The sequence below is a fragment of the Coffea arabica genome, chromosome 7e (genome assembly GCF_036785885.1).
Source record: "Coffea arabica cultivar ET-39 chromosome 7e, Coffea Arabica ET-39 HiFi, whole genome shotgun sequence".
Lineage (NCBI taxonomy): Eukaryota > Viridiplantae > Streptophyta > Magnoliopsida > Gentianales > Rubiaceae > Coffea > Coffea arabica.
This window is the reverse complement of record NC_092323.1, coordinates 5,225,663-5,249,171: the sequence shown is the minus strand read 5'-3', so window position 1 is coordinate 5,249,171 and position 23,509 is coordinate 5,225,663. Positions and strand designations below refer to the sequence as shown.

Genomic DNA, 23,509 nt, shown 5'->3' with positions numbered 1-23,509 from the left:
TACATTTTTATTTTTAATCATGTTTTTATCTCATATAAAAACACATAAAAAGTGCTACAATAAAAAAAATAAGAAAATAATTTTATTCCAAATGCGCTAATTAATTATATTCCATTAAAAATAAGTATTGCTATCGGCATTGAGATTAATACATTGAGTCACCTAGACTTCTTTTTTGTGAATTATCTAATTCATTTTAGTGCTAAAAGTTCGAAATGCATAGCGTAATTGTGTTTAGATGCATTTGGCAACTATTAAAGAAATATGTATTTAAAAATTAGTTAGGGATATTTTGATCATGAAAAATATAATTTTCATGAAAAATATATTTTTTAACCCTGTCAAAAAAGTTGACTACAAAGGGTAAAGTATACATATTTGGAGTTCAGGGGGGGCAAAGTGTTACAGGGGGTTCAAGTTCAAGGGGGCAAAGTGTAATTATTCTCGCAAAGGGTGTAAAAAAAAAAAAAAAGAAAAGAAAAACCTCATTGGTTAGATAAGGCTTTTTAATCTCCCAACCCCCTGACAAATTAAGGACCATCCTTTACTCTATCCTCGCGACGCTCGTGCAGTTCTTTTAATTCATTATTATTAAAACAAATTAGATACAAACCCATCATGCTTTACCTCTTTTCTTTGTACAAAATCTAGAATACAATCAGTTGGTGCAAAACCAGTCTAGTCTACCTATAATGTTGCCCTAGCTATCATCCGTTCATGCACTTTGTTCAAGGAGAGAAGCGACCTTCTCAGATGATGTGCTTGTTAGTTTAGCTTGCAGTAATTGTCTCGATGAAAGCTTTTGACTTAATTAACCACCCCACTTGTTGCCATTTTCCTAACAAAAAGAATGCATGATCATTAAAGATCTGATTCCTTCATAATCAGATTATGTTTTAGAATTGGTATTGCATTATTATTTATATTTTAAAATCCGTATAAGAATTCCAGAAAGATGTGACAATTGAATTTCAGTAATTATGCTGCCGGCCTAAAAGTAAACGTTCGGGTCCCAATATCTGAATAATCCGCATCAATTCAGACTCAATTTCAGGTTCTCCACAATTAGAAAGTATATAAATGTAGGGTATGATAAGTAATTATAAGTGTGTGCATTTATGTTATAGGTAAGATATGATTTAGGTGAAACTGTATCAATGAGCGTGCGTATTATAGAAAAACCTATAAGGTTATAGTGATAACAGCGAGTTGCATGCTCAATAGAGGGCCGTGCTTCAATAATTTAATTTTTTTAAATCATTTTCACTCCTCACACTCAATTGTCGACGCAAGATTTAAATTCTAAACTTGACAGCAACGAAAGCCTTAAGAGTCCATCGGCAGACCTATTGGTTTACCACCATTTCAAATCAAGAATTCTACCAAACACAACCACGTCTTTTTTTTGGATTATTATCACTTTATCCCCTTAACGTTTGGTGTCATTATCAATTTCTCCCTTAACGTTATTTTTTAGTCACTTTACCCTCAAGACTAACGGTCAAACTTAACGGAGTTTGTTAATTAAAGTGAAAAAACCTGTTTAACCCTTAAAATTATTATCACTTTACCCCTATAAACTATAGTCTTATTATCAATTTACCCCCTAGAGTTATTTTTTAGGCAATTTATCCTACCATTAAACCAACTTAGCAAGTTAAAAAATTTTAGAAAAAAAGACCCTCCTCTTTGCATAATAAAAATAATAAAAAATTTAGAGTGGCTCTTCTCCCTTTTAGTATCAAGAAAAAAAAGTCAAAATATTAATTTCTTTCTTCTTGCCAATCTTATTAATATCAAAAAAGAATAGAAAGATGGAGAGGGAGAAGGGGAGGGGGAGAGGGAGAGAGCTCAGTTCTTTTTTTAAAAATTACAAATAATAAAGAATTAAACACTTTTATTATTTTAAAATTATCTCACTTTTCTGTTTACTGCCAAATTTCAATCTTAATCCCGACAACCTTAAAATATAATACGATAATGCTAGACTTTTCTTTATTTTCTTTCTTTGCAAAATCTAATTTTCTTTCTTCTTTTTTTCTATCTCTTTTTCTTTTCCTAGTATTAATGAGTGTGAAAAAAAGAAATTTGAGAAAACTCTTTTATTTTTATATTTTTCGATCTCTTAAAGTGAAAAAAAGGGAAGAATAACCATTCCGACTTTTTTATTTTTAATTATATATAAAAAAGGGTAAATATATTTAAAAATTGATAATGACACCAAACGTTAAGGGGATAAAGTGATAATAACCCTTTTTTTAACAGAAAAGAGTACTAACGTGTCTTTGCTTGATGGGTTCTAGCAATCACTTGCTATTATTCAAGTTCTGCTTTAAGCCAATCAATCAATGCAAATCTACTGTTTTATCAAAGGGGGAAAAAATTCTCGGAATCTAAGGGCTGAATTGAAGAAGACAAAGATAATGAGATACTGCTCATTCCGGGACAACTCGAGGGCCTCGTGGCGACAATAAACAATCCGATTTGTTGGATGGTTGTTCTTTTTCTGGGCCGTAACTTTAATATGATTGCTACGAGAGTCAATAAATAGTAGTATGATTTTAATAGTGTTAGACAATGTTGAGAAATTCCAAATTGCATTGCTATATAACCCCTGCAAGAATTGGAGGACCGCACAAGCTTCCCAGAATCAGCAATTGCAAAATGGAAGCCACCAAGGAGCAGCCAAAGCACTTCGTTGCGGTTCACGGTGTAGGCCACGGAGCATGGGTGTACTACAAGTTGAAACCCCGCATTGAGGCCGCTGGCCACCGTTTCACCCCAGTCGACCTGGCGGGTGCCGGAAGAAATGAAAAGAAACTGGAAGAGATCAGAACAATGGATGACTACACGAGCCCGTTGTTGGAGGTTCTGGCCTCAATTCCAGAAAATGAGAAGGTGATACTGATAGGCCATAGCGGCGGGGGGATGGCCGCAGCTGTTGGTTTGGAAAAGTACCCCAACAAAGTCTCAGTTGGTATTTTCTTGAATGCAATCATGCCTGATGCCAAGAATCGGCCATCTTATGTTTTCGAAGAGGTTTACTATTAGCATTATTTTTGTCCTCCTTTCTTTCTAACTTGATGATTACATTTACATAAGTACTTAGGTTGCATCTTTTGTCAACTCCTAATTCAATCGAATTGATTTCTTGAAAAAGTAGTACACGGCAAGGACCCCGATAGAGAAATGGCTGGACACTAAATTTTTCCCCTACGGCGACCCACCCATTATGGCATTGCTCTGTGGCCCCGAGTTCATCTCCAACAGCCTCTACAATCGGTCCCCTAAGGAGGTTTGTGTTTAGTCGATTCAATTGTTAAAAGACAGTTCACATATTTCTTTCCCCTTTATTCTTTAATTTTAAAAAAAAAAGTAGTAATTTTTTTTAATGGAATTTACAACAGGATCAAGCGCTGGGGAAGCTACTGGTAAGACCAGGGTCACTATTCATGGAAGATTTACAGCAGACAGAGAAATTATTCACGGAGGAGAAATTTGGATCAGTCCCGCAGGCTTATGTAATAGCGAGTGACGATATAACCATAACAGCTGATTTCCAACGTTGGATGATCCAAAACAACCCGTGCGTGAAGGAGGTGAAAGAGATCAAGGGTGCTGACCACATGCCCATGTTTACTAAACCCGATGAGTTGTGCCAATGTCTGCTGGAGATTGCGAAGACATATGCTTAAAACCCAAAAAAAAAACTTATTCGTGATCCGGATTCCAGTTCCAGTTCCAGTCCCTGTCCCTGTCCTGGGAAGTGGGAAGTGACAAAATTCCATCATCATAATCACAAGAATAATAATGTCCTCACCCCCTCTCCCCCAAGTTGTTTGTCGTCGTCCCTATTGAGTGGAGTATATTTAAAGTTTTAGGTTTAACCTTTTTAAGAGGGAAGAATTATGAGTGTTGCTCTGATCGTCCGTGAAGACGATGCCTTCCGGTTCCTTGTGCTTATTTAACTAGGTGATACTGGAACAGTAGTGTGTGGCCGGTATTTCAATCTTTTTAAGAGTCATTTGGTCCAATAATAATTGCCAGAATCAGCTCTAGTGCTTTGTTTGCTTCCCTTGTCTTTGCATTCCGCGGAATATTTTTTAACGTGTATGGCTCTTTCTTTTTCCGTCTTCTACGGCGACATCAGTCATAGTCTATCTTTTCTATATGTTGACAAAGTCTTTTTTTTTTTCTGAAAATGGTAGAAGTTTTTATTCATAGAACAAAACTGTACAACAACTCAAACATCTTTATAAAAATGTATCTTGACACTTAAGAAAATATATAAATTTTCTCTTCATCCATTAATATGCCTACTGCATATTCATTAATTTTAATACATAAATTCATATTAACGGTATTTGTTACACAAAAGAGTACAATTGAAATAAATTAGCTAGGTTATTTATGTCTTCTACTTTTTTTTTTTTTTTTTTTTTGCTGACAGAGTAGGTGTTCGGGTCAATTTTTACAGGACCCGACTAATCCCACTCCGACCCGGGAGGAGATACCCCATCCCCCGAACACGATAACCACTACTATTTTTTTTTTTATGTCTTCTACTAGCATCGCATGTCTTGTGCTGCCGCTGTTTTAATCATTGAGACTAAGTGATATGTTGACATAGTCACGAGCAATTTTTAGACGTCTTACTGCTCTTTGATACTATTTACCTTTCATATACACGTCGTTGTCCTTTCTTCATTTTTTAGAAAGATGATAATCGTACTGATGGGGAATTTTTAAATGTACCGTACAAATATTTTCAAAATGAAGAAAATATCAAGAGCAGCAGCTTTTAAACCAGAGGAATGATCTTCACAAAAAGAAAGTACTAGATGACATTGACACTGTCCAAGCTATAGGAGCAATTTTTTTTTTCCCCAAAACACTAGGCACTAAGAAATTTGAACTTGTCCAGGTTACGGAAACAATTTTTGAGCCCAAAACTCTTGGCTGCCGCCAAGACATTTGCCCAAAACACTTGGCTGCCGCCAAGACATTTGCCCAAAACACTACTAGTATTTTAAGGACTTCTGGCGTTACAAAAATTTTAGTTGTACTGTGTACTCGAGGACACAAGTTGTCTATGATTCTTTCACCATGTACTAGTGTATATTAAAGAACGAGGCATGCGAGAGACTCCTGATGTATGGCTTCACAATAAATACAAGGAGAAAAAGTTTCAGTAGCTCTCAAATTATTAATTGGGTGAACTTTTGGTCTCTCAATAATTAAAAGTGAACTTTTAACCCCCGATCTATCTAAAGTGTAAAATTTTGGATCTTCTGTCAAGTTTAATAGTTAATATCGGTGGAAACTACGATCATGTGAGACGCACGTCAAAATACAACGGGTATTTTTGTCTGCAATAAGCTATGTTCCACTTGGAAAAATGAAACTTCTTCCCGAACAAAGAATTGTACGAAGAAAAACTCCATTGCAGCCAACGAAGTTGTTGAACAAAAAAATGCGAGGAACCAACAATACGTCTTTCTCCATGTGTAGGTATGAGAAAGTAACGAGAGTCATAACTTCGTAGACCTCAAGGAATCTTGGGCGAAGATTTGTGGAGTGCGTGGATGGTGGCTGCAGATTTGATAGTGGATCAACAAGGAGATGTGTCGCCGGTCAACGGAGATCATACTTGATCTTCTTAGAAGAATTAATGTAGCTGAACAACAAAGAGATTGGTAAGAAGAACAAAAAAGAAGACAAGAAAGGAAAGTCACAAAATTGAAGGTCAAAGTGAAAGAATTAGAAAAAGAAATTCACAGCAAGAAGTGGGTGAACAAGTGTCTAGTGAGATTGCTTTTGTTAAGATGAATGCTTACAACTGTAATCATGGTTAGTTGGCGCAAAGAAAATGGAAACCTATGGTTTTTAGGCAAATAGAAGGACCAGTTTGAAGATTAATCAAGTGGATTCATGTCATAAATTTTCTACTCTATAATAATTGTATCCGTAGAAAGATATTGAAATCTGAGTTTTTATTTGTTGAATGAAAAAATTAGGCATGCTTTGTTAAAAAAAATCAACTTATATATGCAATGCTTTGTTGTTTGATTGAGAGTGTTGTAGTTTATTTCGTATGCATTCATTATTAAAGTACAATTCCATTAACTGAATATACTAACTAGACAAAGACATGAAAAAGTGCAAATGTGGGGTAGGCAAACATAAAAATCATATTATATTTTGCTGACTCTGTATACACAATACTATTGTCAATGGTCTACAAAATTATAACCAGAATACAAAACACAATCACCACTAACAAACAGTTGATTGGAATTCATCCACTAACATCCAATAAGACTGGAGATTGTAAGACAAAAGACAGTTGGTAAAAAAAGTGTTGTGATCAACACAAGACATATTTTAGGCATTCTTGGCTGCTGCCCCCTCTTTCATTAGCTATTCCTTGTCCCATTTCTTTTCTGGTTTGTCTTCTTTTCCCTCTACCTCTTTCACTCTAGTTTTCTCTCCAAGAACCAACTATAAATGGTGGCTCCTTATCTAAATATGTATAGTTAGCATTTACGACTCCCTCTTTGCATCAGTGAGTGGCTTTGTAGTTGAAGTTTCCCGCTATGGGTTGTTGAACATGTCTACTCACTTTGGTGTGGAATAGATATTTGTTGCTATTGTTGTAGTTGTTGAATATCTCGCTATAGTTGCTGGTGTCTAGTTTCATGAACATGGACTTGATGTGGCTGCTGATACACAGCTTCATGAACCTACTATTCTGCTATTGGTATGTCATTACTGATTGTTTTACCTGCACAGGTTTGTGAACTATGTTAGTTGCTAATCAGGGAAAAGTAAAAGTCAACCTTGTTTGGTTGTACTTACTGTTGCCTTCTCCTTCTTGCACTTAGTTGCTGCCTCACAGGTTCAGTTGAAGTTTCTTGCTGGCTATGTTCATTGGTTGGCTACTTGCATGTTGCTACATTATGATCAGCCTTCCCACATTTTCGATAGTGAATGATAATCCTTCTTCTTAGTCTTCTATCATAATTTTTGTTTTTAGTTGTGTTCTTTCTCCTAACCTATCTAAAACTACCAGGTTGAGCTACTGATATTAAGGGCTCCAATTCAAACATTGTTGATAGGAACCGATGATCCTCACCATTAATTAATTGCAACACATTTTGATAATGTTTAAGGAATAGCCCCCAACTATAACAAACATTCAAGTACTCCCGTAGGTCTTCATTCATCAAAAGAATGGTAGTAATGGTGTGACAACAGGGAATGCCACTAACCCCCCATAACTTACAAGTGCAATTCATTTCTCCATATCTACAGCAAATCGAGCCTCTCTTGGTCTTTGCATCTGGTAGCCATGTAATGCATTCCAAATAGGCATCCACTAACTTGCAATTTTGACCTTATTTTTAATAATTTCATTGATTAAAGGTCTAGTTGGGCTCTTATATCTTTTCATTGCTAATTTTTCTTCTAGATCCTATCCATAATGTACTTCCTGACCATTTTCAGCATTGTTATAATAGGCTGGTTTCTGACCTCAAGAATATGTGCATTAAAAAACTCGCACAAGTTGTTGACCAACATGTCACTCTTTGTGTGAGTTGGAAAAAAGGCCTTGCACCAATGTCGAGGAGTTTGAGCATTCTCTCGTTATCAAAATCCTTGAGTTCAATCATTGCTTTACTGAAAAGTTTTTCTATTGTACAATTGACAATGTTTCATAGCCCATTCATAAGTGGCAATCCTGGATTCTTCTTCTTAAAGTTTCGTACATATGTTGAACACAATACCTATGCTCACAATTTGAAAGAACTTCAGTTAATACTCTATCCAGCCCCTATAAAAGGAGAATGAAATATCAATGGTTGCTACTATATATATGTATATACACACACATGCATATATCAGTTCAAATATATATGTATACACTTTTTGTTGATCAGAAATAATGGTATAATGCAACTAATTTTCAATTTTCAAGTCATCGCTGAGGTATTTCAAGAACCATGCCCACTGCTCTATGGCTTTCCTCTCTACAACTGCCCAAGCAATAAGTCACTACCCATTATTAGAGTCAACAGCAATGACAGTTAATAACTGCCCTTTATAAGTCCCCTTCAGATGGCATCCATCCAATCTTCTTATTGGCCTACAATGATTAGGTCAAAGTCATTTTTACTCCATTTTATTGAGTGGAACACAATTTATCGCGACACAAGTGTCTTTCGTATTTCGGCGTACGTCTTACCTGGTCGTAGTTTTCGTTGTTATTAATTACTGAACTTAACAAAAAAAATCCAATATTTTGCATTTTGAATAGATCGAAGGCTAAAAGTTCACTTTTAATTGTTAGGGGTGCCAAAAGTTCATCCGACTAATAATTTGAGGGCCACTAAGATTTGTTCCCCTAAATATAAATACCAGAAGCGCAATTGAGGATCCAAACCCAACAAGATAGCAGGGCAATGAAAAAAAAAAGGAAAAACTGCAATGGCCTTCCATCAATGTTAGCCCAAATCCAAAGTTCACTTGTCATGGGCTAGGCTGTAAGGAGGAAGTGATTTTATTACACAGTTCCTAGGGCTGAAAAAGAAAAGATTGGTTTATACAGACTTAATAATAGATCAGACTAGCGAGAAAAGAATATTATGCTAATTTGAAGATAATCAATGTTAGTCGTTAAAAGATATATCGACATTAATGAAACTGTTGCGAATCGTCCGTCTTAAAAAAAAGGGACAAAATGAAAACTATCTTTGCACTTGATGATTAAACAGGAAGTTTAGGTTGATTTCACCACTTTTGCAGAGTTCAATTACGGCAAGCAAAAATGGAGCTACAAAGATGTAGGTACCTGCTGAAAATGAAAAAGTTAATAATGCCCAAACAAGCAAACAAACATTAGGTTTGTGCACGCATAAGTTGACTGGAACATGAGATAGTAGATGAAGAGACGGAAAGCAAAATCAACTCTGAAGACCGAAGGAAGGAGATCCGTTGGTTCCTTTTGAAAATTGACAGGCTACATGATTTCCGACCTTGGGCAGACATGCCAGATGTGTCTCCTCCTACAAAGTCCCAGGCACTCGTGCACTCGTGCACGCATCTGCAAAGTCCCAGGCACTCGTGCACGCAAGTGCTTGCTAGCATCTAGGCGGACCTATAAGTTTCTCAACCTCCTCTCTCAGACAACCAAAACAAAATAGTCCTAGCACTAGTAGCAAAGCGATGGAATTTGATAAGAAGCAGCAATTGCAAAAGCACTTTGTGCTAGTGCACGGTGCCTGCCATGGAGCTTGGTCCTGGTACAAGCTCAAACCACTTCTCGAGTCCGCAGGCCATCGGGTCACCGCACTTGACCTCTCGGCCTCTGGCATAAACACCAAAAACCTACAAGACCTTCGTACATTTCACGACTATACCCGACCATTGTTGGAGCTCATGGCTTCCCTTCCTCAGCACCAAAGAGTCATTCTGGTTGCCCACAGCCTCGGAGGTCTGAACATAGCTTTGGCTGCAGACAAGTACCCGGAGAAGGTCTTAGCTGCCGTTTTCTTGGCTGCTTTCATGCCAGATTCTGTACATGCGCCATCGTATCCTCTGGATAAGGTAACTTTATCTACTACCATACCATATTACTACTATTTAGGCCATTAAAACTCATAATAATTAGTTACATGCAAAGAACAACATTACTTGATAACCTGTATTTCTTCTTGCTCTTCATCCTTTTTTATCAAATTAATTTTAATTTGATGGATATTACATTCTTGAAAGTATGTGGAGCGGACCTCAGCAGAAGCATGGTTGGACACAGAATTTGAACGCTATGGTAGCCCAGAGGAACCAACTGGAACTTCATTCTTTTTCGGGCCACAGTTCTTGGCTACCAAACTTTACCAACTCTCCTCCACAGAGGTATGCTGCGAAAAATATCCACGTCTTTCCTGCCTCTACTCTAACTCTAAGGGAATATTCATCATTCAATTTAACCCCGAATGGGCGATCTTGCTTTATAAGAGTGATAATTTTTGTTGTTTTAGGATGTGGAGTTGGCTAAACTGTTAGCCAGACCAAGCTCGTTTTTTCTTCAAGATTTGTCAAATGCTAAGCCTTTTTCCAAGGAGGGTTATGGATCAGTTGAGCGAGCTTATATCATATGCGCTGAGGATAAAGGAATACCGCAAAATTTTCAACGTTGGCTAATCGAAAACAATGGGGTGTCGACGGTAGAGGAGATAAGTGATGCAGACCACATGGCGATGCTTTCCAAGCCCCAGAAACTTTGTCAAGTGCTGCAGCAGATCGCAGATCAGCACGCAAGCTAGTTCTAATAACCTGCCCTGATTGGATATTGGATGTTGGAAACAACTTCTCGTAGTGTTTCTGCTTTATAGATAAACAACTTGATCACATGCGACAAGTTTGCAACAGCACTCGAGTCTGGTCTTATCCAACGTTGTATAGATGGCACTTGGGATCCTCGGTGACATGAATCCAATGCCAAACCAGTGCCACCTATAATATTGCGCCACTTGGCCTATTATTATTTGCATTTTAATTTTTTAATAATTTAACTTGGTTTGGTTTAACACAAATTTTGTGTTAACTCTAAAACTTTGAACCAAAGTAACCAACCGGTCTAATTCCATTACCGGTGCTTTCATACAGCAACCACTCAAGATCGGTTGCTTTGGGAAAAAGAAAAAGATAACCCTAAACAATTGCCTCCAAAGTTCAAGCCTTCTTATCGTTCATTGCTTAGAACAATCAACCGTAGCCTAATAAGCTAAAACTGCAGCCGCCGACTATTGAAGCAAATTGACTACAAAGATTCAGGAAGTACTCAAATTAAAGCCCAACCATCCCTAGCTTTCTCCAGCAAAGAACAAACCAAAACGTTTCACATCATTCAGGTAATTATCCAACCTTGCATCCGGTTTAAGTCTAGAGTTTTTTCAGCTTTGATTTATTAAATCAATATCACTATTTGCTCCATGATCTTGATTTCGAATTTCAATTTTTTTAATATTAAGAAAGTTAGGAAATAGACAACAACTCGTAAGTTACATAATAACTCATAAGCAATATCACCCTACCTTATGTTATGCAATTTTATATCTTCATTTTCAATTTCCATTAAAGTGAAATTTACATTGAATTGTGAGTTTGGAAAGATTAAATATTAATTGAGTGGTCAAATTGACTACTTACACGCTAATTGTAATATACCTGGAAAATAAGTTACTTTGTGGGATTAAAAAATTATTTATTATTTCAAGAATTGTTATAAATTTTACTAATGTACCAAATTTAAAAAAAAGATACAAGAAGTAACAATAGCTTTTCTGACTAGTTGCAAGTAGTAGTAGTGAACAAATAGAATTGGAAATTCAACTATTTTAATAAATTATTGAGGGAAAAAATTTGCTTACATTTTTTCCTTATTGTATTGCAATTAACTTGCATGAAATTCTTTTGTTAATTTAGGGTTAATTCAGTTAGGTTTCAGTAAGAAGACTTGTTGAGATTCAAAATAGTAAAATACATCTGGACCTGGTTCCTCTTTTGACCCTATTCCTTGGCGGTGTTTGAGGTTTTAGTCCTTACCATGGGATTAATTTTTCACCAAATTTAAAACCCGTGGTTCCTTAATCATGCAAGCTGTATGTCGAATCATTCTACCTGCCTAGGACGAGTTATTTGATGATTCAATTCAACTTTAGCAATTTTCTTATGTTACCAGCTAATTGTTATTGTTCACTCCTCGGAACAGGTCAGGTTGGTGCTATTCAATTGGGCATCAGCCGGGCACTGCAAAACTGGGCACCAGATTTACGTCCTCGTTTGAGAGAAGGTACATTTCCTTGCAGTAATGTTATCTTTATTAATTGGTTTCTTCACCTTGCTGCTTCTTCCACCTTACAATAGGGAAAGACTAGATTTTTGTTTCTTTCTTCACCAAATCTGAATTTTTTTGAGTACAAGCATGCATGTACTGATGTTGAAAACATGATGATTAAATCAAAAGTAATCTATTATTTTGTTTGTATAGTTGTACGTCAAATGTGTGTTCTATTGCAACCTGAAACATTGCCTTCTTGCATTTCACGTTTCGTTGTATGTCAAATTTGGAGCTTTTGACCTTAGTTGTCATTTTTAGGTGGTTTAGTTGTCATTTTTAGGTGGTTTTTGTTGACACGGGATTCGAGGGTTATTGAAAGGAAAAAGCCCGGAAAAGCAAAAACAAGAAGGAGCTTCCAGTGGGTCAAGCGTTAGAGCAAGTCTTGCCTGTGTCACGACTCTTGAAAGGTTACAGGATATGGATGCTAAGGCTTCTATGGAAACTGAGGTATCATCCTGTCGCAGATTGAATTTTGACAAGGTAGATCAAATTACCAATGATGAGGTTTCCACTCCACCAGTTTTAAATGTGATAAAGGATATAAATAAAATTCATACATTGATTCCTTTTGAACTAATTCCGAAGATGGGCATGGAATTTGAGAGTGAAGAAGATGCTTATAATTTTTACTTAGCATATGCAAAGGAAGTTGATTTTGGAATCAAAAGAAGTAGCTTCCACAAAGATAGTAATGGTAAGCTCATGGATAGGGTATTTTGTTGTAGTGCTGAAGGAAAACGAGAAAAGGATAAAAGAGATCTCAATGTAAGAGCCCCTCGTCCTGAAACACGATTTAATTGTTCGGCGAAGATGAAGGTTAACAGTAGACAAACTGGTAAGTTTCGTATATGTCAGTTGATCATTGAGCATAATCACTATCTTTCAAGTCCCAACAAAAGTCATTTACACAGATCACATAGAAAGATAAATTATGTTCATGCAGCTGAAATTGATATGGCATACCGTGTGGGTATAGCACCAAAAATTTCTCATGAACTTATGGCACTACAAGTAGGAGGACGGGAGAACTTAGGTTTCATTCCTGAGGATTACAGGAATTATTTACGTTCTAAACGAACAATACAAATGGAAGTTGGAGATACAGGAGGCGTACTTGAATATTTGCAAAAAATGCAATTAGAGGATCCTAATTTCTTCTATGCAATTCAAGTGGATCAGGATGCTTTGATTACAAATATTTTTTGGACTGACGGATTAATGAGAGCAGATTATGCAAGTTTTGGAGATGTTGTTTGTTTTGACACGACGTATAGAAAGAATAATGAAGGCCGTCCATTTGCATTATTTGTTGGAGTGAATAATCATAAACAGATTGCAATATTTGGGGCTGCTTTATTATATGATGAAACTGCTTCAACATTTGAGTGGTTGTTTGACACTTTTGCGAGAGCAATGTCAGGAAAAAAACCAAATACTATACTTACGGATCAGGACGCAGCAATGGCTAAAGGACTAATTTCTACATGGCCTGAAACACGTCACCGTCTTTGCATATGGCATATATTTCAAAATGCAGCTATTCATCTCAGTCATGTGTTCGAAAGTTTTAAACAATTTGCGAATGATTTCAGTAAATGTGTATATGATTTTGATGAAGAAGAAGACTTTATATCTGAATGGAATACTATGTTGAAGAAGTATGGACTTGAAGACAATGATTGGTTAAAACGTATGTTTGAGATTAAAGAAAAATGGGCATTGGTGTATGGAAGAGAAACATTTTGTGCAGATATGACAACAATTCAAAGGAGCGAAAGCATGAATAGTGTGATAAAAAGGTATGTAACCTACAAGAATAAATTTCATGAGTTTTTCAATCATTTTGAGAGGTTAGTTGATGATCGTAGATATAAAGAACTTCAAGCCGACTTTAGAGCATATATGAGTACTCCAGTACTACCATTTGATGTTGATGTTTTGAAACAAGCTGCAAGTGTTTATACTCCTGAAGTATTCAAATGGTTTGAAATTGAGTGGGGTAAATCTTATGATTGTGGTATAATCACCTACAGTGAAGTTGGAACAGTGACAGAATATAAGATCACTCCTAAAGGCAGAAAAAACTATCATATGGTTAGATTTGATTCAATAGGTGATCAGATTTCATGTAGTTGCAAGAAGTTTGAATTCTCTGGGATTTTATGCTCGCATTCTCTGAAAGTTCTTAATATAAGAAATATCATGAAGATCCCTAGTCAATACATAATAAAGAGATGGACCAATAAAGCAAAAGCTGGATATGTTAAAGACAACAATTGTTGCAATATCAATAATGATTTGGATCCGAAAGTGGCTTTTACGAAGCGTTACAGAGATTTGTGTAGACTATATACTCAATTGGTCACAAAAGCTGCTCAAGCAGAAGAAACTTATAAAATTGCTAAAGAAGGCCTTTTGAAAATATTGGATTTGGTTGATGCAAGGTTACATCAAGAGGGATCGAGCAATGAGATGTCAAATGCAACAAAAGTTTCCAACCCCACAAATAACACTACTAATGCAAGTGGTATCAATATCAAGGGTATTAAAAAAAAGATGAAGACTATTTCAGGCAAGAGATTGAAGAGTAGTCTAGAAAAGGCTACTAAGAGAAGAAGATCAACCAAAAAAAGTTTGCAAAATAGTATAACTATGGAGTTACCAGCGTCATCACATAATGAGGTTTTATTACATTATAAGTTTACTATATTTGTAATTCAATATTTTCTTATATTATGCATCCAATCTTTGTTTTTTCTTTTCATTAGCCTATAGGAGATACTATAAATATTGTATCTACGAGGTGCAGTATGCAACAGCATGGATTACAAGAGGTAATGATTCGACATTATATGTAGACTAACAATTAAGTATTATTTACTGTCAAACTATTTATAAATGTGTTTATTTATTTTTATTTTTAGGCAAATACAAATGAGGGGAGCATGGTAGAATCTTTACGGTATCAACAAGAAACTTTTATCCAACCATGTTATTCTATGCCAGTAAGTATGATAGAATCTTTGCAATCTCAACAAAGCAACTTTGTGCAACCATATCATCCTACACCGGTAATTTTTTAGTTTCTTATTTGCATAAAATTATTTTATAAAAATTTTATGTTTTGGTTTGTACTAAAGTTCATGAATATTTTTCACTTTTGTGGTTGATAGTTTGTGAATTTGGATGTTAATCAACAAAATTATGGCCAGCTATGCACTTTCAGTTCCATGAACATGACCGGCTTGCTCAAGGTAAATTATTACAGTTGTGATCATGAATAATTACTTCTTTAAGAAAAGATTGTTTATTGTCTTTTTTTATTCATCCATTTATTTATGTGTTCAATTTTTTGGTGATATAATTCTAACCATAGGCACAAGAATTACATGGTTTCGAAGGAGCGAAAATAAATCAGTTCGAGTTGAATGACAACTCTTGCACTATGGGGCAAGAAGTTGGAGTTGATTGCAATGATAGGTGTGGTTGTCCAGTTCCATGCATCAATGATATTTCGTGCAAGTGTTCAAGTGGACAAAAGACCTGAAAATTTGACAGAAATTGACAATGGAGCTTTTCGTGCTTCTCAAAATTAATGCACATTCTTCTATATAGAATATATGTTTCAATTGACACTAGTACTGAGGTTTTTAGATCTTTCATTTGAACACTTTGTTACCATTCCAAAATTCAATATGACATTTGGATACTGTGGAATGTGAAGAGGCTTGGAAACCATAGTATCATCGACTATCGCCCCTCTTGACATAAGTTTATATTTTCAATTCTGATAATGGACACAACACAAGCATAATAATCCCTGTAAAACATTAATTATTTAGCATGAACTTCAATTTAACTGAAACAAAAGCTGACATTGTTCATTTTGCATGCAAATAGCGAATATGGAGTGCATACAGTAAACAAAGGGATAAAAACTTCACGCCGAGAAAATGCAGTCTACTCTTACATATCTTGTGTCATAAAACATAATTGACTTAGATGCTATGCTCTGACAAAGAACCAACAGGACAAAGTTCTTGTTGCAATTTCCCTGCTGCTCATGTTTCTGCTTCATATTCTTCAAAAGAGAAGGATGTCTTGGAACAAGGCTACGCCACTCTTCTTTGTCAATCTTTCCATCATGCTTGGTATCAGCTTCCTCAAAGGTCTGAAAACAGAAAATGGATTAATATATTAGCTTCTTGCTCCAAGAAAGTGTTCCAAATAACTTCTAAGAATTTCCTGGAAGCGGATGCATAAAAGGTAAATGCTTGTCTTATCAAGAACAAAAGGCATGAGTTACTGCAATCGTTAACAGAGCATCATGAACCATTTCCCTATAGAAACAACTATAGATAATAGCAAATTTTTCTGCATTGCAAAATATCAAAACTTTGCTGTTATATTTTCTAAACTATTCCAGCAAGTGGTGCGACTACCATTTGTTTTACCTACAGTGAGATCACCAAAAGTCAAGTTCCTTCCAGCAAGGCAAAGACCACAGAAGAAAAATGAAAGGGTGAAAAATAAAGGATTCCACAATGTTTAGAATACGTCAAGGAAAACTTTGAAATTCATGCAACAACCACCTCTGAATTATGAAAAGTAAACCAAAGACATTAAGGTTAATTACAAATAGATTAAACAAAGACATCACAAACTTAACATCACCATTCAACTAATTCTAGTCATGGATTTAACTAGGATCATTCTATAAGTTGCAACATAAAGGGTGTTACAATTGATAAAAAAAGAATAGGTTCCCTATATTTCTCCTTTGCATTTGTTCTCCCTATACAACTGATACTAGACTGCATTACAAAACCAAGTACCTACTTAACATCTCCCTGGCGTGTTACAATTTCAAAACCAAGTACACTTCTATTTCTTTCGTTCTTTCTACAAGCAACAAACTGTGAGCAAAAAGATTTGCTGCATGACAAAGCTATAATAATGGAGCATTTCATCTTACTTTCTTCCAAGCAACTGAAGAAAAGAAAGACAAAATTCCAGGCCGAGAAAAACCATATATCATCATATACTTGTAACGATTGATGGTTGCTAGGGTGCTTCACATTTAATTGTAGAAAAACTATAACTTCCTTACAAATCATAAACAGACAAGTAAAATATAACACAATAATACTCAAAACCGAAAATGGGCATGGAAATTTCAGCAATTCCCTACTCAAATGAGGTCTCGGTTGGCTCAAAATTGTTCAATCAACAAGAGATTTCGGTCCAATTCAGCATATAAGGCACATACAATCCAAAATTGTGAACAATTAATAGGAAAATTGTAGTGAATAAAGGCTCGGCAGACTGCTTTGTGAGCTTGACAAGAACTGAAATTTTTAAAGAAAATGACTTACAGTGCTCTTGCATTGAATGGCGGCAATGGTGGATTCCGGCTCTTTCTCAGCCGCACGCCTCTTCGTCCACCGCCATCCTTTCTTTCTCTGTTTCTTTCTGCCGTCATCCCCTCTTCCCTTTCTTGGTTTTTTTTCAGACGAAGTCCTCAGTTCCTCTCTTTTGCTTGCTCCTTTCCATCCGTTTTACCCTGCCCAGAATTCCTCCTCCAAATTCCAGATTTTCCCCCTTTCCTCCGTTCTTTCAACTCTCCATCCGCCGCCCCTATTTCCTTCTCTGTTTTTTTTCGCTCAGCCCCAAAATCTCTCCCCCGTCGCTTGTTTCCTTATTTCTGTCATTTCCCCAAAGCTCCTCCGTTCGCCGCCCTCCTTTTGCTGTCACCTCTCCCTCAATCTTTCTTTTGCCCTCAACTCTCTCGGTCTCTTCTCCTTTAGGCTCTCCATTCGCCGCCCGTTTCTTTTATTTTCTTTCCCTTGGCTACCAGACGAAGTTCCCCTCTGCTTTTTCCCTTAGCTTTTTCCAACCCCTCTTTCACCTTCCCTTCTAACCGAAGTCCTCTTGCTCTCTTTTTCTCTCCTTTTTCTTGTTCCCCCCTTTTCTTCCCTTCTACAAACTAAGCCATGAAGTACATGGTATCCCTGCCAGTGGAGAGCTCGAAAGAGAAGGGCTTGTTAAGGACGTCCTTGGTGCCTTTGACGGTGAGGCAATCGGCAGTGAAGGTGATGCCACGTGGAATGGCGGAGCCGGTGGTGGAAAAAAAGGACGACGACTCTGAAGATGTGGACCTCATCAGAGTGGATTGGAGATGTTGAAGGTAATCAATGATGAAAGCACCGGTAATGGAATTAGACCGGTTGGTTACTTTGGTTCAAAGTTTTAGAGTTAACACAAAATTTGTGTTAAACCAAACCAAGTTGAATTATTAAAAAATTAAAATGCAAATAATAATAGGCCAAGTGGCGCAATATCATAGGTGGCACTGGTTTGGCATTGGATTCATGTCACCGAGGATCCCAAGTGGTATAGATGGTGCTCTGGGAAGAGGGCAAGAACGGTTGTAGGAACCGACCGTTATTGAAATTTCATGGTCAAGATTTGATCGAAAATAATTGTAAAATTCAGATTTCATCTTCTACTTTATATTTCACACATTATATGTAAAATTCACAAAATTTTATTGTATAATTATATGTTATTGAAAATGAATTATATCGTATAGAAACAAAATTACATCGCGTGTATTTTATATAAAATCGTCACAAATGATTTTCTTGATAACCATTCAACCCCTTATCGGCGCTTTGGTAACATGGGCTGGGGCAGTGGGACTACTGCACTGGGGGTTGGGTATTTCGTAGCAGCCAGCCAAAAAGCGCATATGATTAATGACATCTTCCTGCAAAAATGCATTTTTCTCAATGTCGGCGGTGGTCCGGTTTTCGACCTGACTGGATTTTTCAATTGTACAAAGTACGAAGGTAAATTCGTGGAATTTTACCCTTATTTTATTATTTTCAATGAACACAATACCCTTGCTTGCTTAATTAATATTACAACCAACTTTAAAATGCAATTCTTAATAAATATTACAAATTTATTGCAACTTTTATTTTTCATAAATAATAAGTAAATTTAAATGGTGAAACATGCACGAATATTTTTACCTATGACCTCTGACTTTTCGCAATTCAAGCTTAGTTGATGCACAATTGTACTAGGTGGGTATTTGGTAAATGGGCATGAGGAGTTAGCATTAGATATATATATATATATATATATATATATATATATATATATATATTCGCACGCTAAGAACAAATTATTCGGAAAATCATCAAACTTTTTAAATAGTAAAATTTTGACCCTTCAACTTTTAAGAATATGAATTTATCCACTAAACTATCAGAAATATAAATTTTGACCCATTATGTCTGTTTTTAATGTTAAGCCAACCATATCTAAAGGAAATTTAGCAGACTTACTGGTGAAAATAAATGAAATGATTCAAAATTTACATTTTTAATAGTTTAGTTAGTAAGTACATACTCTTAAAAGTTGAGTCGTCAAAACTTTACTATTTGAAAATTTTGATGACTATCCAGATAATTTGTTCTATTTTTTCTTAACCACTATGGAAATCTTAAATGATTATGAAAGTATTGAACTTTGATTTTGATCATTCTCTATTTATAGTATGGATTTCAAATTGATTAATTTTCTTTTAATAAAATGCAACTTATTCAACTTTGAAATCCAACATGTGAAGAGAAATAACCAAACCCCATAATCATAATAAGGTTTATAGTGGCAATTTTGGTATCCAAAAATAATAATAATGTTGCAATGATATGATGGCGTGTAATAAAAGAAGAAGTTGACATCCATTTATTTAAAAAATAATAATAATTTCCAGTGTCTTTACATGGAAGAAGTGGATCCTCACTCTATTTCTAGAATCCCATGAAAAGCGACACTAGTTTTTTTTATTTCAAATACAAAGACGTCGTTGTAACCCTTTGTTTAAATCTACACATTTTTAAAATAAAAAAAAAATCACTGTGTACGAATCTTCATCCATTGATAGACACACAATGCAAATTTATTTATGAGTTGGCCAACTTTGGAGATCATGCCATCTCGTCCACCACCACAAAAAAAAAAAAAAATGAGCTGGTGTCAATTAGCATCAGGCAAATTTCTCAGCAATCCGTTCCAAACAAGAGCATAACTCTAATGGCCTGGATAACATGACCATATGATCCGAATTATAAATCTCCTCCACTTCTTCGACTGGATTCTTCTCAATCATCCATCTCTGCAAGTCCTCCTTTATCACGTTGTCTTTATCGCTAATAATATAAACACGACGAACAGCTCCGTAATTTTCGTCCGTGAGTGCGATGCCCTCTGACAAATTTGCATCAGCAAACGGTGCTATGGGCCTGACCAAAAAGGTTGCCAGCGCCAAATCCTGTCTCGTTTGGCACCGTGGCCCCAAAAGCCGAAAACGAAAATGGAGGCCAGAGCAGAATTAGCATTAAATATGCGCAAATTAAAAAGATAATTTAAGAAGAAAAAAAAAACTTCTGCCCTTCATAAAATATTAAGGAGAGACAATAATACTAATATTTGTTACTGTTTTCATCCGTATCAAGATTCAAGAGCGGCGGTTGGATAATTCTTTTGAAGGACGGACTGAGAGGATACTGAATGAAGCAGTAGGAAAAGTTGACAGAATATCTTCTGTTAATTGACAAAACACTAACCTCCGGAGGGGACAGTTGATACAATTTGGTAGACAAAAACTTGGGGCCAAAGAGGAGTGAGGTAGGAGGTTTGTCTTCTCCGTTCTCAAACCCATGTTGGATGTCCACGGTGGAATCCAATCTTCTATTATACTGCGAACGTAATTGCGATGTCGACTATCAATTGCAGAAAAGCAAACAAGCTGTAACCAGTTCCTGGAAGGGGTTTATTTTATTGGTGGTAAAGAGGAGTCAGTACCTCTTCAGTCATGGTGCGAATGGGGAGATGAGGAGCAGGAGTGAATGCAGTGAGGAAAACAGCAACAGCAATCTTTTGGGGGAACTTTTCCATGGCGAGAGATATGGTCACTCCTCCCATGCTGTGACCGACCAGGATAACTCTATCATCTGGTGGTAAATCCGCCATGAATGCCATCAGTGGCTCAGCATAATCAGAGAAGGAATTGAGCTCTTCCAGTCGTTTGGGATTGACCCCAGAGGCTGCCATGTCAAGGGCAGTGACTTTGTAACCGTTGGATCTTAACAGTGTCACCAGCTTGTACCAGCACCATGCCCCATGACAAGCGCCATGAATGAGCAGAAAATGTGCTCTCTCTTTCTCACTCATTTTCTTGCTTTTAGCTAAATTCTATGCTTTCTTGGTGCCGATGAAAGTGATCTTTATAGCCAAGCGGGGCTCAGAGGAAAGCCCTTCACCATCTGCAAGCGACGTTCTTGTAGAATTCTTGCGATGAGAACTAAATTACTAATGTTACAATTGTCTTCAAACTTCTATAGAGCATCTTACTCAGTCTCAGGGATCCAATTACATCCAAACACGCAAGTCAAAAATTCTAGGGAAAATAGTCCAAAACGTCCCTCACATTTTATAAACTAACTTTTTTCGTTCCTCACTTTTGAACGAAAATAGCTTTATTGGCCAACTTGACAATGAATGCAAGATTTTTTACTACCTAATACCAGATGAAATCAAATGATCACGTATAATATATGGTATTCGTATTGTTAAGTGAAATCAAATAGACACATACATGTGTTTATGCTATTCATATTATTAAGTAAAATCAAATAGACATATACATGTGTTTAAAAAAAATGTATTCACACACATAATTAGTGAGGGATGGAGAAATTCATTTTGTGAAATGTGAGAGATGAAAAAATCATTTTATAAAATGTGAAGGAGGAAAAAATTTGTTTTATAAAATGTGGGGGGCTATAGATTAGATTATGTAAAATATAATTTGACAAATTTACCCTAAAAATGATCACGTGCCTTGCACGTGATAGATTCCGGCCAAAAAATGATCGAAAACCTAGTTAGGAACTAAATTTGACCGATGTGAATATGTAAGGGACATAAAATTACACTTTTAAAAGTAAAGGATGAAAAAAGTCATTTTGTAAAATATGATGGACGTTTTAGACGATTTTTCCAAAATTCTACTGCTTGGAATTTGATGATTGCACGTACATGCACGCAAGGGGACGGCCGACTCGATGCTCGATAGTCAATATACCACCACTAAGGTTACCATCAACATGCATCTCCAATCGCACGGTGCCAGTGCTTCACCGTCGTCAATGTACAGAAAAGGACGAACGAAAATGCCAACAAACTAATTTTACTGGAGAAGGTAATTAATTGTAAGGCCAGAACAAGAGCAAATTATCCCAGTGGCCACTAAACTTTTCCCATCGTCGAGTTTTGGTCACTCAACTATTAAAAGGCTGGTTTTGACCATCAAACTGTATAAAAGGTAGACTCGAGCCCATTCTGTTAGATTTAGTCGTTAACTTCGCAGAGGTGTCTGTCCGCGCGATTTTCAATACAAAAGGTAGGGTCAATTTAGGAAGTCGAAAATATCACTTGCACCTCTTCTTCCTCTCCCATGCATCTGTTCTTCTTCTTCCTTGCCTAAACCCAAACATCAAACAATTGACAATTAAAGAAAAACGCAACAACGAAGAATTTTGGGGGATTGAGCGACAGCAGAACGGGTTGACAAACAAGATCTTCATTTCGTGGAACAATGGAGTGGCCCAAGTGGGTGATTAGACCAAGGGGCCAGCATTTTGATCCATCTGATGCATACGGTAAAGTTTTAAAATCCCTAAGTTTGTTTAGTTATCCACATCCCAGAATAGATTGTGTGTTTCATGTATGTATGGGCTACATTTTATCGTTGTTTTGGCTTTTTGCAATAAAGCATAGAGATTTCATAGTACACTGATTAAAGTATTCTTAATGCTGGAAAAAGGGGTTAATAAATAATTCATTCATTGAATTTGGGTTTACTAGTTTTGACTAAAATTTTAATTTTTTTAACTAATCGCATGTCATGCAGTGCCAGGTTCTTCTCTGTTCACCATACGAATGTATCATGGGGGTAAATTCAATTGGCAAAATTACAGATACATTGATGGGCATGTAGATTATGTTGATTTATGTGATGCGGAAACAATGTCTGTGCATGAAATAAACTACATGGTGGATAAATTAGGGCATTATGGATGTATGGTGTATTACTATGTTGAGCCTGGAAAAGATTTTCGAAATGGGTTGAAGGAATTATCTACTGATAAAGCCATTATCAGTTTTTGCAATTGGGCTTATAAGCATAAAATCATGGAGGTGTACTGTGACCACCAGTCAAAGAATGAAATCAAGATGATGGCCACAAAGTCCCTTCCTTCTGATCTACAGCTGAGTAAAAAAGTCGCAGTCACCATCGAGGAACTTGACGAAAATGGAAATGTTATTAGGGAACCTGGATTTGAACTAGTGTCATTTACAAGATCAATTGGCAAGATAGATGTTGGGAACTCTTCTAAAGAGAATGCCTTGAATAATGGGGATGATGGGGATGCAAATGATAGAGGAAATATAGATGGCCAAGTGGAGATTGATACTGATTCGGATGGAGACTGTGATCGCTTTAGTGCTGATAGGGATTTCTGTAGGGAT

General features: G+C 36.3%; 4 protein-coding genes and 1 long non-coding RNA gene across 6 annotated transcripts; 4 read left to right on the top strand and 1 right to left on the bottom strand.

Moving 5' to 3' along the window:
* Positions 1 to 2,581: 2,581 nt before the first annotated feature.
* Positions 2,582 to 4,074, top strand: LOC113701609 (salicylic acid-binding protein 2). The gene is made up of 3 exons (XM_027222356.2): positions 2,582 to 3,039; positions 3,164 to 3,295; positions 3,408 to 4,074. Exons 1-3 carry the CDS (start codon positions 2,665 to 2,667, stop codon positions 3,693 to 3,695), a joined length of 795 nt encoding a protein of 264 aa, XP_027078157.2. The 5' UTR covers positions 2,582 to 2,664; the 3' UTR covers positions 3,696 to 4,074.
* A 5,072-nt stretch (positions 4,075 to 9,146) lies between these two features.
* On the top strand, positions 9,147 to 10,516 carry LOC140011410 (salicylic acid-binding protein 2-like). Its single transcript, XM_072060214.1, has 3 exons — positions 9,147 to 9,606; positions 9,775 to 9,915; positions 10,041 to 10,516. The coding sequence occupies exons 1-3, from the start codon at positions 9,226 to 9,228 to the stop codon at positions 10,323 to 10,325; spliced, it is 807 nt and encodes a 268-aa protein (XP_071916315.1). The 5' UTR covers positions 9,147 to 9,225; the 3' UTR covers positions 10,326 to 10,516.
* Positions 10,517 to 12,319: 1,803 nt separating this feature from the next.
* On the top strand, positions 12,320 to 14,081 carry LOC140011087 (protein FAR1-RELATED SEQUENCE 5-like). Its single transcript, XM_072059232.1, has 2 exons — positions 12,320 to 13,873; positions 14,016 to 14,081. The coding sequence occupies exons 1-2, from the start codon at positions 12,320 to 12,322 to the stop codon at positions 14,079 to 14,081; spliced, it is 1,620 nt and encodes a 539-aa protein (XP_071915333.1).
* A 317-nt stretch (positions 14,082 to 14,398) lies between these two features.
* Positions 14,399 to 14,902, top strand: LOC140011005 (uncharacterized). The gene is made up of 3 exons (XR_011818219.1): positions 14,399 to 14,584; positions 14,671 to 14,736; positions 14,827 to 14,902. It is a non-coding gene; the product is annotated as an uncharacterized lncRNA (long non-coding RNA).
* A 4,735-nt stretch (positions 14,903 to 19,637) lies between these two features.
* Positions 19,638 to 21,292, bottom strand: LOC140011485 (methyl jasmonate esterase 1-like). 2 transcript variants are annotated; one of them, XM_072060458.1, is made up of 3 exons: positions 20,780 to 21,292; positions 20,542 to 20,697; positions 19,638 to 20,246 (listed from the first exon to the last, which is right to left on the bottom strand). In XM_072060458.1, exons 1-3 carry the CDS (start codon positions 21,146 to 21,148, stop codon positions 19,962 to 19,964), a joined length of 810 nt encoding a protein of 269 aa, XP_071916559.1. In that variant the 5' UTR covers positions 21,149 to 21,292; the 3' UTR covers positions 19,638 to 19,961. The 2 variants fall into 2 exon arrangements, with proteins under 2 accessions (XP_071916559.1, XP_071916560.1); XM_072060459.1 differs by having other exon boundaries at positions 20,542 to 20,673; positions 20,780 to 21,287.
* Between the last annotated feature and the right edge of the window lie 2,217 nt (positions 21,293 to 23,509).